Consider the following 17874-nt stretch of genomic DNA (forward strand, 5'->3'; position numbering starts at 1 on the left):
GGCACTACAGTCAAATTAACTGCTGGACACAAAAGGCTTGACCTAGGCTTCCCAAATCACAAATGAAACTTTATGCATGTTCACTTTCTTTTGCTAAGCAGATTTTCCCTTTGGTGGAAATGAAGATTTATGAAGAATGAAAAAGGAAAAAAAAAAAACAGAGAAGAAAGCAGAATGTGGAGCACAGGAAAGTACTAAAATTGAATTATATTCAGTTCACAAGAGTGTCGTGATAGGAAAATTAGTGTTAAAAATGGCATGAAATAATGCTACTGAATGAGGTAGGTTATTCCGTTTACACCACAGTAAAAATGCTTCTGAAAGAACTACTTATGGCAAAATATAAATATATCAGAAAGCTCTAAAATTACTATAAGCTAACCTGTAAGGACTCAAATAAGATTGCACAAGTACGACAAATTTTGCTGTGAAGTCTAAGAAATATAAGCTCAAATTAAATGGCTTTATACTGCAATAAGGAAACTACGACAGATTTTATTTAGAACTAGATCACATGATCCTCTAAGATTAGTAAATAAGTTTTGTTATCACATTATCAGTGAACCAAACTTACTCCAAGTTAGGCTGAGTTGACAGTTGAGAGAAATTACTATGTTCCCTAAATGTAGAATTGCCGTTAGATTTTTCACTTTCCATCTGGAAAAAGAAAAAACAAGAATGGTTAACAAAATCACGTAAAAAACCCCCCTAGTGCAAAAGATGCCATTCAAGGAGGGGGGAGGGAAGACTGCAAGGTCCTAAGTGGAAGCTGTTAACTGCAGTGAACATTCAAAGCCCCGCAGAAGAAGGGCATCTGCCTAACTTCCACCCAGAAGAGTGAAACACTGGGCCCTGTCACAGTGAGCGTTTTCCCACTCATATTGAGACTATGTAGACACATTTGCAGAAGTAGAGTCTGGGATCTGTTAGAAATCAGGGTGAGAGTAACAGTTATTAAAAGCAAATGTTTTCATTGTTTACTGCATATGTAATTGTGTGGAAAAGGAGATACATGTAGGCTTTGGTACACGTCATCAGCAGAACTGAAAATCTGAGTCTGTACAAAAAGACATTCAGTGTCTTCAGTGTGAAAACCCTGCAAAACCTGGATTACTAAATGAGGGTCGACTAAAAAAATTAATCCTAAATACTTAGTAGAGGTTCTTCCCCCCATGTCGTAAGAGCATATGTATAACATTAAAAGCAACACCTACAATGGTACAGACCATAACCTGACAAAAAGTAAACAAACTTAAGGGTTTATGTTCCAATGATAGTCAACAAACAAAACCCATTTTCTTGAATTCAGGAGTACTGAGCCTTTACTACTTTTTGCTAGTTACACTTTGTTTGTTACACAGACACCGCTGGGAATTAATAAAAATTAAAACCAAACCAAAACAACCCACCCCAAATTTAGAATAATTGCTACAGAGGTTCTGCTTGAGGTAGTAAATTTCAGACTTAGATGAAAATGCAAAGACCCATGAGCTCGCAACAGAGAAAAATATTAAGGAAGGATCCTAGGGCTACCATTAATTACATGGTTAACTTAAAAACAACAATAAAAGAAGCATTTAAAATTAACAGTAAACAGCCAAATAATGAAAAAAGTACTTAAAGTAAAAAAGATTTCTTTCCTCCCCTGTACTGCCTGCCTTCCTTTCAAACTACACTTCATTTAAGTTAGTTCATAGTTCATAGTTCATCTATTATCTTTTACTGTTCTGTGCATTTCAGAAGTGGGTTTGGATCACTATTAGAATTCTGATAAATTTTGCACGTATGAAAATACGATCACCAACATGAAGACAACAGCTCTGCTCTCCAGAGGATGGTGTTAGCAAGTGCTTCACTAGACTCTGTCTTGAAACATGACAGAAGGCAAGTCCTGTTGATTCTCACTCCTGCTTTTGCCTTTCTCACATTTCACAATAGATTTTTGATCCAAGAGAAGGCAGTAAGAGATTTACGTTCATAGCCAGTCAGCTCGACAACACTTCACACAGGAGACAACTAGGATATTAGAGTAGTCGGGATTCAGAAATTTTTAATGTATGTGCATCCTTGAATGACAACATATCAGACCATATTCTGAAATACACAGAGATATCAACTGTGATATTTTTTAAATCCAGCAATTGAATATAGAAACACAACATACATCTAACCAACAGAACCCTGTAGCCCAACCAACCCACCAAAACATGGACTGTTTCCCTCTTAAGTGGAGTCCATGGAATATCCGCATTTCAAAATATTTTTAAGAAATCCCAAGTTTGCATTAACGGAGTCCCTTGTGGCAAAGGACAGCCATCCCAACCCAGAATATTACACTTTGAATTTCCAAAGAAATGTAAATCCAGTTTTCTAAGTATTGCACCAATGTCTTCAACAACCTATCACCATGTCTCCTCCCACCTCTTTTAAGAAAAGACAGGGAACGAGCTGTGAAATGTCTCAAAGAAAAAAGCGAATGCTGCCTTCTGAATTTTCTCACAGCCTGCCCAGAGCCAAGAAAAGGGATGGCAGCAGAATGCCGGTGATGCTGCCATGAGCAAAGGCTGCAAATGCTCCTGCGCATGTACAAGAGGGGAAAGCAGGACTTTGCAGCTGTCTTATGACTAGGCACCATTAATCATATATTAGCAAACATGCAGCAATTGTGTTAAAGTAATGATGGTGACACAGCATATGGAAACAGGTAAGGAAAGATTTCACTCAAAAGGTGCTAAGAAGCATTCAGAGTCAAAAAGAAAAATAAAGAATGGCTACCACAAAACACATGGCAGAAAACAGAGGAACAAAATTCAAACCTAAACTAAATCAAGGAAGAATAAGGAGTATAGAATCAGCTATACCATAAAGAATATAATGACAAGGAAACAAAGATGAATCAGACCAAGTGAAAGTAAGCAATTTTAGGAGCAGAGTGGCAACAGACACACTGAACAATGCCCTGCAACCATTTTGAAGACATTGAATTACTGAACAGTTGTCAAGACAAAAAAGGAACACTGCCCACTCCAGATATACCAAGGCAGCTTAACAAAGGCAAATACGCTTCCTCATCCTCCTAAAACAGCAGAGGAGGAATGACTCTTGATGTTACATACCAACACTGTAGTAGAACAATAAGGAAAATAGCTCACTGGTAAAAAGTAGAAAAGCACTGAATAAGACAGAACAAAGACAACTTAAATAAATAAGTAGAAACTTCCAAATTAAACAATGATATTTTATTGGCTACTTTTAGAGATTCATCCTCAACCTTTACTAGCAAAAAAAAAAAATTAAATCCGACAGTTTACTCACCTTTTTCTCAATCATTTCCCAGGTTTTTTTTGCTGCTACTGCTTTTGCTTCTTTCTTATTTTTACCGGTGCCTCTACCATATTCTACATCATCTATTTTAACCACAACTGTGAACCTGCAATGAAGGAAACTTTTCTAAGACACTGTTACATTTTGTCTCATATATACTTAATAACCTTCTCAGATTCAACTTTCTTTTTGTTATCTACAAAGTGCTGTAAGTTAACTGTGGACATATTTAAGTATTCATGTGTTTTTATTATATCTTAACTCCTGATTCCGCAATTCTTCAGTAGAAATATTTCCTCCCTAGTCACGCATGTACTTTATTAGTTCTAACAGTATTTTTAAATGTTTAACTGCTTTTTAAAAGCAAAATTATTTAAATTTTTAAAAGCAAAAGAATGCATAAGGTCAGCATTGTTACAGGCAAGGTTGTGAAGCCCTAACACCAGGACACATCTCAGCACTGCAAAACTATATGGAGAGGAAAGACTAGCTTGGTTTCATGGATCCTGAACATGACATTACATTGACGTTTGATACACTGCTACATTCACTATTTAGAAGTGCAAAAAAAGTGTCTGGTGCTTCCTGAGACAGGAGTTTAAAGGCAGTCGCAAAAAACAAACAAAAAACCCAGTCCTGCCCTTCCACACACAACCACTGACCCCTTCCCTCTCCGCTGCACAACTGTGCATGCACTGCTTCCCATACAGCAACTCCTGCATCCCGTTAGCAGGCGGAGCACCGGGAAAGAGCACCGCAAGGACGCCGATGGAGGTTTACACCACTCATCACTGTAGCCAGACACTGTACATTGCACTCCTTGGAACAGCCCAAGTTATCCAGGATTTTCCTAGATACCACTATCACACCTCGCATCACTTACAGATACAAGAGAATGGGTCAAATTATATTTGTGAATGTAGCAGAGCACCCAGCCAAAATGAAAGAGCGCAACAATGGGATAAATGAGTAACTTGGAAATGTGTGTAAATTCTGTTAGTCCCATGCCATCACTTTTGAAGCATGAAGATGTAGCTGTGTGACCACAGCCGTGGCCACTACTGCGATAAGGATTACTTTTTTGAATTACCTGAGCTGCAGGGAGGAAAAATTAAGATAACCGATTAACATTTGAGACCCAGATAATACTTATTAATTTATGCTGGGACTATGGTCAGGTCTAAGAATAAGCACAGACAGTGCTGGCTGGCAACATGGAGGACATTAAAAGAAACATACTAATTATTAGCATAAGGCTTGTCTTCATGCAAACTAGCAAAAATAAAATTAAAAAAAAATCACACAAGGAAACGTCATAGATCTTGAGTATCTATGATCTCTGCAAGGGAAAAAAATTAGCAAAGCACCATATTTGTGTCAAAAAATAAAACATACTCCATCACCTGTAATTGTCTCTAAAAGTAAAAGCAAAACAGCTTAAGCAAAAGACCCTTCTCTTGTAACAGATGTTCAGAAGTTAACCACACATAAACCGTGTTGGTACCCAATCAATTAATATACAACCAACCTTTATGGTTAGAAATTAACAACATAGATCACAAATCATTTCCATGCTTTGTAAAACAAAACAAAAAATCAACACACGAAGTTAGCATAGATCATAAACTGAAGTACTTCCCGCAACCCACCCCCACCTCCTGAGAGATTTCATGGCAGACGCATAACTTACTTACAGTATAGTTACCAGTAACGTGCATTGCTGTTGCTTTCCAAAAAAGGGCCATCAACTCTGAAATAAGTTTTCTCCTCAAACTCTATCACATGACATCCTCCCCAGCCACCTACCACTCAATTTACAGTTTCAACGAGCTCTCCTGCCACATACACACTTTCAGCAAATTAACTGTTATGACTGCAAGCTCTACCCGGTTCGTTCATCGCAGGAAGAGTCCTGATGTTGACTGACATGCATAGTGAACTTACTCAGGATCGTGAGGTGGGCCCGTCATCCTGATGTTGGCATAAACCAGGGTAGATTTCTGCTTTTGACAGTAATTGTTGACCTTCTCCATAGACTCACGTTCCATTTTGACACAATCTCAAAAAGGCTCTGCAAAGCAACATTCAAATATATGTCTCTGCCTCCAGGCATAGCATACAGACAGCCCCTAATCCTGGCAGACCGCTGCTATGATATAAAATAGAAAACTGGTGCCAGTAACGTAACGTTCACAGAAACCTAATTCTAATTTCTAATTCACGTGATTGATCCGCAACTGTTTTGGAAGACTCACTGCTTGGAATAACAGATTTAGAAAGCAGAGCAGAGCATTTAGTGATTCGAGAAGGTTTCTTAGCAGATTTCTTGGCAGGAAAAGGCCGAATCCTTCACCGAACCCTGTGAAAAAGAAATCAGTGACGTTTCTCCAGGCAGAAGGAGAATCGACTCCTTCAGAGGGGCACCAAGAGGCACGCTAGCGTGCCCTTTCAAACCGCGATGACTGCCAGGCTCCGTCAGGCGCGCCGAAGGCGAGCCCAGGCTCCCGGCCGCCGAGCCGCGGGCAGAGGCCGCCGCCGGGCGGGCCGCGCCGCTTGAGCCGGGGCGCGGGCGGCCTTGCCTCGGCGGGACCGGACGGATCCCCCGCCCGCCCCGCGCCTCCGCCCCGCCGTTACCCCCGCCCCGCCGTTACCCGCAGCCGCGGCAGGCGCCCCGGGACCCCCAGGCGCTCCAGCAGCCGGCGCGGCCCGGCGCAGCACGGCACAGAGGCGGCTCGCAGGCGCCGCCCCGGTTTCGTTTCCGCAGCACCGCCCGCTCCACCTGGAAGCGAAACCGAAAGGGCGGGAGGCGGCCGCCGCCGAGCTCCGGTTCTGCGGCCGAGGGCTGGGCGGGAGCGGGAGCTCCGCAGAGAGAGGGCGGCCGCGCCCCGGGGCCGCGGGAGCTGCGCTCTGCCCCCGCCGGCAGCCGCGGCTCTGCCCCGCCGGCAGCCGCGGCTCTGCGCTACGCTGCCTCGCTCACCGGACGTCAGGGCTGGAAGGCGGCAAGGCAACGCAGCGGCGCCTCCAAGATGCTCCACCCGCCAGCAGTGTCAGCCCGGCGCGGCATTTCCCTGGGCAGCCGGCACCAGTGACACAAGGGCGGCGTGGTTTAACCCCAGCCGGCAGCTCAGCCCCACGCAGCCGCTCGCTCGCTTCCCCCCCCGTGGGATGGGGGAGAGAATCGGAAGAGCAAAAGTGAGAAAACTCGTGGGCTGAGATAAAGACAGTTTGATAGGGAAAGCAAAAGCCGTGTGCACAAGTGAAGCAAAGCAAGGAATTCATTCCCTCCTTCCCACGGGCAGGCAGGTGTTCAGCCATCTCCCGTAGAGCAGGGCTCCAGCACGCGTAGTGGTTACTTGGGAAGACAAACGCCATCACTCTGAACATCCCCCCCTTCCTTCTTCTTCCCCAGCTTTATACGTTGAGCATGACGTCATATGGGGTGGAATATTTCGGTTGGATATTATTTTATTTGGTTGGGTATTATTTTATTGCACCGTATTATTTTATTGCATCCCATTTTACTGCAATCTCTAAGTTTTTCCTCATCCCTTAAACATCTTCTCTACCCTTCCAATTCTACATCTGGGGGAATTCTTTACTGAGGTGATCAGTAAGCACCAGTCATTCCAAATGAAGCTGTACTGCTAATGTAAATTAAGAAAAAAAAAAAATCAACATACATTTTTACATGGTGCTTTATCACATTCCTCCTGTATTGATAAGAGCTGATTTTACAGAGGTGGTCTTCCACTTTTTAGAGATCACGCCAAAATGCACATACCGAATTTAGAAAAGTTAAAAAGAAAAAAAGAAAAAAAAAAGTGTAACTTAAGGGTTTTTCCTTCCAGCCTGGATTGTCTGCATTTATCAGAACTGAATGTTGTTAGTCAATCCACTCAGCCTGCTCAGATCTCTTTAAACTTCTCACAGTTCTGTTTTGGTCTCAGCCAACAGATAACTTTCTCCAACACAAGAGCAATTTCTCATCTCTCATTGTTTAACCCTTCTTTAATCTTAAAATATGTTATGGGTATCACTGAACGTTAAGGTATTTCATAGGAAATCTCTTACTGGGATAAAAAAAAAATCAGCCACCAAATTAATAATATATTCTGGAGAAGCAGGAAAGAAAATAAAAGCAGAAAAAAAAAAATCTCCAAGATTAGTTTCCAGAGGCTGTTTCTAAAGTATGGAGCAGATGTGTTTCACTGTGTGCACTCAATGTCTACCCTTGATCACCTAGATACACAACCTACTGGACTGTGCTTTGATTCCCACCCCCAACCCCTGCAAGATTTCCCTCCAGTAGAAACCAGACAGCTGTAGAAGAGAGAAGGAAAACAGCAGTAAGCTTTAGGTCTCGTCCTTAGTATAAGGAAATGACTTGGGCACCCACTGGCACCCAGGAAGCACACCTGCTCTCCCATAGCACCAACACAACCAACAAGGAACCCATTCAGACGGCGGTGGGGATGCAGAGAAAAACATCAGAGAGTTCAAAACGCTAAACTTTTAAGTATAATCATCTTGTAGAAAAAAAGGACAAACCACGATATGAGTCACATAATTCACAGATTATTATTTCCATATGTATGGACAAAACAAATTTTCTTTGAAAATGTTCGTGACATTCTTCGTTGTTAAACCCCCCCTAGAGCAATTCCATAATTCTATGTATGGACCTCATTTAAAGATACCAAAATGGCATTCTTTCCTACATTATCACTTCTAGAATGTGCAATACACCTCATGTTTCAGCTTGGCTCCTACTTCGGTTTCTGATCACCGTTCTTCTCCTGGCTCTGAGCTTCTGTGAGGCATTTCTAGTCTCTAGCAAGCGTGCAGAAAGAACTGCAGAAAGTACTGCACGTGTCTGAAAGCGTAAGATTGCACACAGATCACATGTGCTGAAATGCTGATAGAAGAAGCTGTCGTGAGTGGCCTTATCTGCTAACCATGGGGTTCATACAAATACAGCACGGCAAATGGCTGTCTGAAGTTAAACAACCTCGCAGTGACTTTACAAGTATACACAAAAGCATATTTTACAATTGCAGCCCCACTCTGAAGTGAACGTAAGTTTTCCATGCACAGTCAGTTGACGAGGAAAATAAAAAAATAAAAATAAGTTTAAAATACAATTATAATCCATGGTTTAACTGCTTCAGTTCCATATCTAAAAGCTTCTAGTAAAGACATATATCTTATAACATCTTTGAAGACACTTATTTTCCAATTATGACCTCTTTGACCAACTGTCAAAGAAAGCACAAAGATTACTTTTATGTAAGTGTACCTTTTCTGAAAGGTACACATTTCATAGGATCCACCGCTCACTGACTGGAACGCAGGGCTGTCTGAAACAGATGCCATCTTCTTAAGCAGAGAGAATCCTAAAAATTCAGCTACTTTTAACCACTCTTCTGTGTAAATTCTGAAAAACAGTAATTCAGTAGAGGCATGTGAAATGCCTAACACCTTTTCCATCTTATCAAATGAAAGTAGCAGATTTTATTACAAGTCAACTAGAGCAATTTTATTAAAACTCATCCTATCTCCTTAACTACAGGATCCTTACCCATGTCTGTTTCTTCTCAGATTCCCTCCCTCTCCTTAAATGTCTGCCTTCTGTAGTTTTACTTGCCAAGCTCTTTGGCACAACTTTTTTTGGCCTCGTGTGTGACCCAACGTCTCTTATCAGACATGGGGATTGCTATCAAAAGGTGCAGTTTTCAGAACTGCAAGTGGCCTGGAGTGAACCTCCATTTTCTCTGGAAAGACACAAAGTTTCCTCCAGCTTTGCGAATCATATTTAACTATTAATGTCTGATCGACATTAGCAGTATCAACAGAAACCAAATCAACAAAATTTGCTTGCTGGCTGATGAAGACAAGATACGGTGTTTATCAAAACATGTTGTCAGAGAACAACAGGAACGTTACTTGAGCAATCAAGTTAAGTTTCACCCTGGGGAAAATGATCTCTTCTGAAAGAGCAGTTGGTACCCACACCTGTAAAACCTGCTCATGCCCTTCAGGCCTTCATCCGAATGCCTTTCGGATTCATCTGCTCTAGAAAATACTGACCGTTGGAATTTCAAATATTCTAATATCATACCAGTTCCCCAAATACCGAAGTATTTATAGTGGGGTCATTGGCTCTGACTTTATCACGAACAAATCACCCCGGTGCGGCGGAAGGGACCGTGGCTTGCTTTGCCCGCAGGCGACTCTGCAGGAGGACACGCTCCAGAAGGCAACAGCGGAGCCGGAAATGGCGTCGTGCCTGACGCCGAACCGACCCGCATCTCTGGCGTCTCTACCCTCCTCCCCCTCCTCCGTGCAGGTCCCCTTTCACCAACGCCTGCTCAAGGAACGCTCCGGAGCGCAAACCCGCGGACTTCGGCACCTTTGGGCGCCACGCAGCCGCACCGCGTGAGGACTCCGTGCTGACGGTGCGTCAGGGCGGCAGCTGGCTTCACCTGTGACGGCAGCCGCGGCCACGGCAGGCAGCGAGCCCCAGGGCCGGCACCGGCAGCGGAGCCGGCGCTGCCGGCCGCAGCGGGCAGGAAAAGCCGCGGGGGCCGCCGCGCAGCCGCTGCCGGGCGGGAACGCTGCGGGGGGAAGTCCGCCCTCGGCAGAGCCGTCCCCTGGCAGCGTTTCAGCGGATACTTGCAGATCAGACGCCAGCCCTCGGCTGCCTCACCCAGAACGCATTCCTCCACAGAAGGAAAAACAGGAAAAAAACAAGAACAAACCAACCCCCGAGACCAAAGGAGCGGCCGCGCCCACCGCCGCTTTCCACAGGCCCCGCTCCCGCTCACCCCTCCCTCCTCAGGCAGGTGCCTCCTCCTCCTCCCCGGCTCGGCAGCCGCCGCCACGGCTCCCCTTCCCCTCGCGTACCGCACCCCGCCCCGCGGCCGGCGCGGCAGGAGACGCGCGGGACACCGCGGCTGGCGGGGGCACGGGAGCTCCCCTCGCGGCCCTTCTCCCCGGGGATCCGGGCGGGGTCTCCTCGCAGCCCCGCTCCCGGGCCCTGCGTGATTCCAACCCCCTTCTCCCGGCGGGGCGCCCCGCGGCACCCGGGCATGCGGGGCTCCACCGCAGCCCCGCGTCTACGGCGGCGGGACGGGGCGGCCGCTCCCTCCCCGCCTCAGCCGCCACCCGGCCCTCACGCAGCGGCCCGCGGCCGGCGAGGCCCCGCCCCGCGCCGGCGAGGGGCGGGGCAGGGGGCGCGGCCCGCCCCGCCCCGCTGTGCCCCGGCGCGGGCGGCTGGGCGGCGGTCGGGGCGCTCCCCTCCGCCCTGGCGGCGCGGCCGTTAGAGCGGGGCGGCTCTGGCGAGAGGCGGCGCCATGGGGGTGCACGGCGTCAAGGCGGTCTTCTTCGACTTGGACAACACGCTGGTCGACACGGCGGCGGCCGGGCGGCGCGCCATCGAGGAGGTACTGCCCTTGTCCCCTCACCGCCCTCCGGCACGGGGCCTGCGGCCGCGGGCCCTCCCGGCCCTGCCGCGCAGGATTCTAACCCCTTCCTCCCGTCCCTTTCCCCGCCTGCCCGGCACTGCCGCGCAGCCGGAGGCCCGTCGGGGGCCGCTGAGGGAGGCGGCGCGGCGCTGGGAGCGAGGGGGGTGCGCGGCGCCAGGCTCCCTGCGTGTCGCGCAGGCCTGAGGGCCTCTTGTCTGTTAAAGGTGGTAAGCGCCCTGCAGTCGAAGCACCACTACGGTGAGGGAGAAGCACGTGTCATTTGCGACAAGGTCCAGGCCAAGCTTCTCAAGGAGTGTCACGATCCCGCCAAGATGTGCATCACCGACCTGCGGATTTCGCACTGGGAGGAGGCGATCCAAGAGACGATCGGTGGCGAGGCGAACCGAAACCTGGCCGCCGAGTGCTATTTCCTGTGGAAAACGACCCGCCTCCAGCACCTCACCCTGGCCGAGGACACGCGGGGCATGCTCACCGAGCTGCGGAAAGGCGTCCGCTTGCTGCTCTTAACGAACGGCGACAAACAGACGCAGAGGGAGAAGATCGAGGCGTGCGCCTGTCAGCCCTACTTCGATGCCATCGTGGTGGGAGGAGAGCAGAAAGAAGAGAAACCGGCGCCATCCATATTTCATTACTGTTGCGATCTCCTGGGGGTGCAGCCCGCAGAGTGTGTTATGGTTGGTGACTCTCTAGATACAGATATTCAAGGAGGCCTGAATGCTGGCTTGAAGGCAACTGTCTGGTTAAACAAAGCAATGACTACCCCAGTAGATACCTCCCCAGTACCTCACTATATTATTTCTTCTGTTCTGGATCTTCCAGCAGTATTACAGAAGATGGAGCACAAAATTAATGCTAAGTTAGGAACTGACCATATGGCTAGTAGTAACGAAGCACATTGATGGTTCCAGCATACAGTCAGAGACGTGCTGAGCTGTTAGGTGACTCACGCTCTTTTAAAAAATCTGACCCTAGGATTTTGAACTCGTGTATGGTATGCTTTCTTAAACAGCAGATGGATGGGTAAGAGCACAGTTGTCAGTGAAAACAGGACAGAAACAAAGAATTAGATTAATTTAAAAGGTGCAAGTGCAGTTAATTCAAAACAACTGCCTCTGTCTGGAAATTATTTTGACGGACTGTGGATAAAGTGTAGGTGTCTCTGACCTAAGTTGCCAGTCTCTTGTTTTTATAGTGGAAAAGAAAATTTGGATGTTTTGATCTTTCACATGCTTTGCTGACTTGTGAGTTTAGCAGAAGCTTCAGTTCAAACCTTGTTTGCAGTGTGTAAAAGCAGGTGAGAAAGAGAGTGTGGTACAATCTGGTAAATCTTCACAATTGATCTGCAGTTTATCTCAGGAACTGGAGTGAATTTTGCTATTTCTAAAACCAGAATTCATTGACAGAATTTATTATGTATCAGATCATTAGAAAATGCTCTACCTTTGACCTTTTTTCAAGTTTTAGAATTTTTTTCAGACTTTGCAGTGACTTTTCTTTTATGGAATCTGTACCTCTTGCCGAAAGTACTTAAATGTACATTAAAATTTGCATAGGGGACCATTTATCAGAGGGACGTGATGGATAAGTTTTTACTTTATATTATCGTGGTGCTTATGCAGATATGCAGTATACTTGTAATTCAGATTATGATTTTTGTTGGAATGTAATTGATAAAACAGGGATATTTTCAATGGTCTTCTTACTGTACTGTCAGACTCTTTAAAAGCTAATATTATTGTTCTGTCTGATTTTATTAGTGAATTTTGATCAGACTTTTTGGAGAAACTGTTCTTGGTCTTGCTCAGGTGTATGACTACTCAGATTTGACTGCAGGATCAGTGCTTTTTTGACTGTTTTAATGGCACTGCTATACAATCCCTCCTTACTCCAGTTTCTACATGTATTTCATGTGATTTACTCTGGAGAAAATATGAGCTGGTTGTTTGTAAATGGCTTTCATGACTCTCTTCCAGGAAATTGGAAAATTATGTCATATGTATCACGGTACTGTGTACAACTTTATAATGTGTATGTGCTATTTCCACTAGATGCAGGAGTTGACTCTCTAGAACACTAAGATTTCTCTTTACCGGATCATTATCTTAATAATTTAATTTTTCTGTACTTCATATTCTTACTATATAATGGGAAAGTATTCACATATTAAATGGAAATGTAAGCACTTGTTGGAAAACCTGTGTTTTTCAAAACCTATTTGCTATCTATACATTGGGCTGAATATCTGACCATATATATCAGCAATCAATATATGGTCATATATTTTATATTTTAGAATAAGTTTTGTATTTTAGAATAAATCCATGACAAATCTTTTGAGAACAGGGATGTTGAGGTGCTGACAGAAGAGTGTCTGGCATGTGGGCAGCAATAAAAGATCAGCAAAAAGTACAGAAGCCTATGAGGAAATGGGTGTGTAGAAGGAATCCTCTATACAAGAAAGGTTCCTTTGTTTAGCTTGACATGAATTTAAGTTAATGTAGTTCAGCCTTGCATAGGATGACAGATTCAGTTTAGAGGAGGCTGTTACTGATCTGGGTTAAATTATTTGGCAAAGAGTTTAGATTGCATCAAAATATGTTGCCCCTACATTGAGGGGAAGAAAAAAAGGAAATACTCATTAAAGTTTGAACCCCCTTCATCCAGTCGTCCCTTAAAAAAGGTAAAGCAGTCCAGGTTCTTCATGTTATCTAGCCAGGACCTTCGAGACATCAGGCTCAATGAAGAGAACAGAGGCAGGCCCCACCTGTACCTTTGAGGAAATGGGCATGTGCTAAAAATGATCCAATTCCAGTGGTATAGTAAGTTGCCACATGTAACATGAGGCAGTGGGACTGACTTGACACACCTTTGTTACTGAAGTAAGAGGCCCAAGTTAAGATTTTATTTTGCATTAGAAGAGCATGAAAACAGTCACTGGTTTAGCTGATGAGCAAAGTGTTGCTAATAACATTCCTTATAACCAAGGATTGAGAGAAAAATAATAAAGATCATTGAGCCTATGAGGAATATTGTGTAAAAACAGAAATGTATCCAAAAGGTTAGATGGATCCCTGAAAAGATAATGTATTTGAAGTAATTTGTTTTAACCGTACTGTCTGATACAAAAGCAACAACTTTGCTTACAACAGCATCCCAAAGGAGCTGCAGTATAACTCTGCATTGTTTGCACAACATCGGGGTAAGAACTTAGGTCAGAATGAGGTTTCTGATACAGCTGAGATTTAAAATAACAAATAGTAATAATTCACAATTCTTTCCCTGGGCTTGAAGGACATATACACGCCAGGTTAGCATTTTTTAATGTAGGTTGAGGCTCATATTCTCTTGCCACTGCATCATTCTGAAGTGAGATGCTGAGCCTGCTTATTGTATAAAGGGTCTCTTGTTTTAGAAGAGACCGTTCTTTGTTTTTACGTGGCCAGTCATTTTCTTAAATCTATGAATCTATGAAAAACCACTGTAACTGAACACTCAGGTGATAGTGTGGTCTGTAGAGGCCGCACTCAAGTATATTTTTTCCCTTGCTGAGTACTGTACCAGGCTGGATGTGACTACCAGTGTCCAGATAGGGCAATAGTGTTATGATGCTTCTATAAAACAAGAAGAAACAATAGAAGGCATTTCTCTATCTAGGGGTCTTCTTACAAGCAGTTACCCAATAAGCTGGATTAGGTATCTGGAGTATCTCTAAATACTCAAGATGTTTTTCTTGGATGGAGCTCTTACAGAAAGCCTAATGAAAAATAATATTTAATGAAATGGAAACATAAATGTAGTGATGGGATAATTTTCACATCAGAAGCAGGAATAGATCAATAAAACAGTCTGTATTCAGTTCCAGTTAAGTTCTGGTTTTGCTTAGTGTTATGCTCTATTAGCTAAGTCGTCTAGTTTAAATTATATTGTCAAAACACACTAAATAAAAAAAGGAAAAAGAAATTCCATCTATATTTTTAAAAACCTTTTTTTTTTTCAGATAAATGTTACCTCCTGAGGTTAATCTACAGTAACTTTGACTTTAGTGAAATGTGAACTTTCAGTGAACTGAAACAATAGTTTAATACCAACTATAATTCTTGATTTAAAATAACCCATGTACTAGTCTAATAAAAGTATTTTGTTTATAAAACATTTCTTTCAATGTTCTGTATTACTGTGGATAACTGTTTGTGACCAGGTTTACAACAACGGGCAAAAGTTCTGTTTGTTTTTTAAAATAGCACAGAATTAGGCTTCAAAATCTGTAACCTCACGTTTAGATGTGGTGACTGGGTGTAGTTTCCATCATTTCAAACAGAGGCTGGAATATAATTACGTATTTATGAAGCTTCTTGGCCGGACTGTGTAAACCCTGTTGAATTCCTAACTGCAGTTCACTGCCAGTTGATCCTGACTTGCCAAGCTGAATGCCAGCGCAGATATGCCTGTGTGTCCTGACGTCATGGCACTGGCTGCTGCAGCAGCATAAGAACAGACTGCAAAGCAGATAAGATAAATACAGTAATATCAAGTCCGGGGGACCCATTTCAGCAGGTTATGGGTGCACAAAGCCGTATCTGAGCGATTGCTACACTCACCTCTGTGTGACCTGGGAGAAGGGAGAGTGGGGTGTTGCTCGCCTCATGGCTCTCGGCTGCAGAAGAGCAAGCTGTCCCCTCATAGTTTTCCATTGGGTAATGGAACAAATTGTCCATCTTCTGAACCTGTGGAGACAGATGGAGAGGTGGAAAGGTAGTTCAAGGTACTCTAGATGAGGGTAGGGTGTTAAACTGAGTAAAGGGGGACTCGGCCTCTAGCGCGGGCACTTGGCTGAAGTATCAGATGGCTGAAGTATCAGACCTGCACACCACAGCATCTCTGTTGTTGTTGGGGAAGCTCTGTATGTGTAAGGCATTAAGCTGGACAGTGAGAGCCTCAGAAATGAGGACATTTTCTTACGTGCTTGAAAAACTTTTGCACAGTTAGAGTTCTTAGAAGGTGACCTGAATGTTTTATACAGGAGATAAGTACCTTTCATTAGAATACTGAGTTGATGCAAAGAGATAAGATGTCTGGATGGGGTAACAACTAAAGGTCTTCATATTTCCTGAAATACAGCCAACGGACAACTTCCTGTGCCCCAGCTAACCTGAACCAGTTCTATTTGTCTTTTCTTCTGAAGCTTCTGTTACTTGACAACACCAGTAATAGGGTTTTGAACTAAATTGGAGTAGTCTGATCCATCAGAGTAATTTCTCCTGTTCACATATGTAGTGATTCTTTTTTCAACTTCAGCTCTAAAATGTGGCGATTTTTACTCCCAGGTTACCTTGAGGCCTTTAAACAAAATTTAAAATCCGACTTTAACTCTGTACTAACAAAACTCATCATCTGGAAATCATTTTGAGCATGTTGAGAAGTACAACAAATAGAAACGCAATGTATCTCTGCTGTATGTAGCGGTATACTGTTCTTTTGTGCACAGCTTTTACTATCAGCCTTGCAGTGGGATTGTCTCCATTATAACTCGCTTTCTAGATCACGCTGTGCACATACAAGAGACATAACAATGCAGAGATGATGTCAGCTGTGTCTAAAGCAAAAACTGCAACTTTCTGCCTATGTTGCAAGGGACCTAGACACAGAGAATCACGTTGCCTGCTCCGTATAGCATATTTTGACCTTTTATTTCATCTACTAAAAACAAGGTTACATGAGAGTCTTCTGCTGAACAGTCCTCAAATGCCAGAAAAAAGATGCGTTTTTAAAAATATGAACTGAAATTATGGTGCTAATACATGAAATGTCAGTCCTTTAGAAGTGCAAGCCATATTTCTCAAGTCAACACCTAACCAAAGACCAGATGGTAACTTCGCATAGGGTCTAATTTAACATAGGAAAATGTTGCCATTTACATCAGTGGAACTTCACAAGTTTAAGTAAGATTTGTAAGCTCATTTCTATAAAATCATCTGCAAGTGACTTCTGCCTTCCACTTCTCCTCCCTCGGCTAATTGATCTCCATAATTTGTTTTGTCGGTTGTATTTCCATATCTTTCGGAATCACAACAGCCTCTAGCATTTGGGACAAAGTTTGCAGAGGATTGCAATAAAAAGTAGTGGAAGAGAGCCAGCTTTTCTAGCAAGATCATGTTAAGTATATACATTTAGTACCAGCTCCTTGGCAGCTGTGTGCTGCAAGCATGTGTTTGGGCTGTGTTTGTTTTAAATGGCCTTTCCTCCAAAGAAACTTCCATTCATATCACACAGACTAGGCAAATTTGTCAATTTGTAAAAAAAAAAAAAAATTTAAAATGGGGGGGAAAAAAAAAGCCTCCAAACAAAATAATCTGTTAGTCACCTATGGATATTAAGGCTTATAAGGCAAGTTTAAAATACTAAATCTGAGATACTTTTCTCCAAGTTACAAAATAAATGTTGATGATTAGTTGACTTAAGAAGTGAACGTTGTGAGGAAAACAAAACACTACTCATCATTTCAGCAGTTTCGCAGTGTCTGTTCAGTCCATTCATCACAGGCTCTAAACGTTTGATTTTTCTGTCAACTATATTCAAGAACAACTTTGTCACATTGAGAAAATCCAACGTCTTTATATTTTGGAAATAACATATTACTAGGCAACGTGGAAGAAACTATGTATGTAGCTTCAACTACATTTTAATATACATTTTATTTAATGTATTTAATGTATTAATGCACATTTTTGTTAGGTTCTTTCTTGTATTTTGTCCTGGAAATGTTTATTTTGCTACACCATCACTATTGCAAAAATGCAGTAAAATACAGGGCCAGTAAGGTACAGAGATGTATCCGAGGATATAGGACTGTGGTCATCTAAGAGCTATGCTTTAGATCATGGATTTAGGAAATTTTTTTGTACTTCTCAATGATTCTAGGAAGTCACTTGGGATAGTTACGGCTCTGTTTCCCCAGAAACAAAGATGGAAAAATGAAGTGGAAAGCACTTCAATTTATCTTGCTTTCCAGTCAAAATCCAGCCTGGTGAGCATCAGGTGAGCACATTTTTATTTACTTGTGTTGTTG

At 43.5% G+C, this 17874-nt stretch overlaps 2 protein-coding genes across 7 annotated transcripts in view; one reads left to right on the top strand and one right to left on the bottom strand.

Annotated features, from left to right (window-relative positions):
* Positions 1-10478, bottom strand: part of EIF2AK2 (eukaryotic translation initiation factor 2 alpha kinase 2) — a 22115-nt gene extending 11637 nt beyond the window's left edge. For 2 of the 6 annotated variants that reach the window (XM_072856576.1, XM_072856572.1), the window contains exons 1-4: positions 5976-6267; positions 5269-5395; positions 3316-3430; positions 575-657 (exon numbers count right to left, since the gene is read on the bottom strand). In XM_072856576.1, coding sequence (XP_072712677.1) covers positions 575-657; positions 3316-3430; positions 5269-5372 — 302 coding nt within the window. In that variant the 5' untranslated portion in view covers positions 5373-5395; positions 5976-6267. Of the gene's footprint in view, positions 1-574; positions 658-3315; positions 3431-5210; positions 5396-5975; positions 6268-6301; positions 6673-8620; positions 10068-10227 lie in introns of those variants that run through there. The other 4 variants (XM_072856575.1, XM_072856573.1, XM_072856574.1 and 1 more) reach the window with 4 other exon arrangements.
* A 56-nt stretch (positions 10479-10534) lies between these two features.
* On the top strand, positions 10535-14926 carry NANP (N-acetylneuraminic acid phosphatase). Its single transcript, XM_072856583.1, has 2 exons — positions 10535-10766; positions 11012-14926. The coding sequence occupies exons 1-2, from the start codon at positions 10677-10679 to the stop codon at positions 11705-11707; spliced, it is 786 nt and encodes a 261-aa protein (XP_072712684.1). The 5' UTR covers positions 10535-10676; the 3' UTR covers positions 11708-14926.
* Positions 14927-17874: the final 2948 nt, after the last annotated feature.

Source organism: Ciconia boyciana, chromosome 3 (genome assembly GCF_034638445.1).
Source record: "Ciconia boyciana chromosome 3, ASM3463844v1, whole genome shotgun sequence".
NCBI classification, from domain to species: domain Eukaryota; kingdom Metazoa; phylum Chordata; class Aves; order Ciconiiformes; family Ciconiidae; genus Ciconia; species Ciconia boyciana.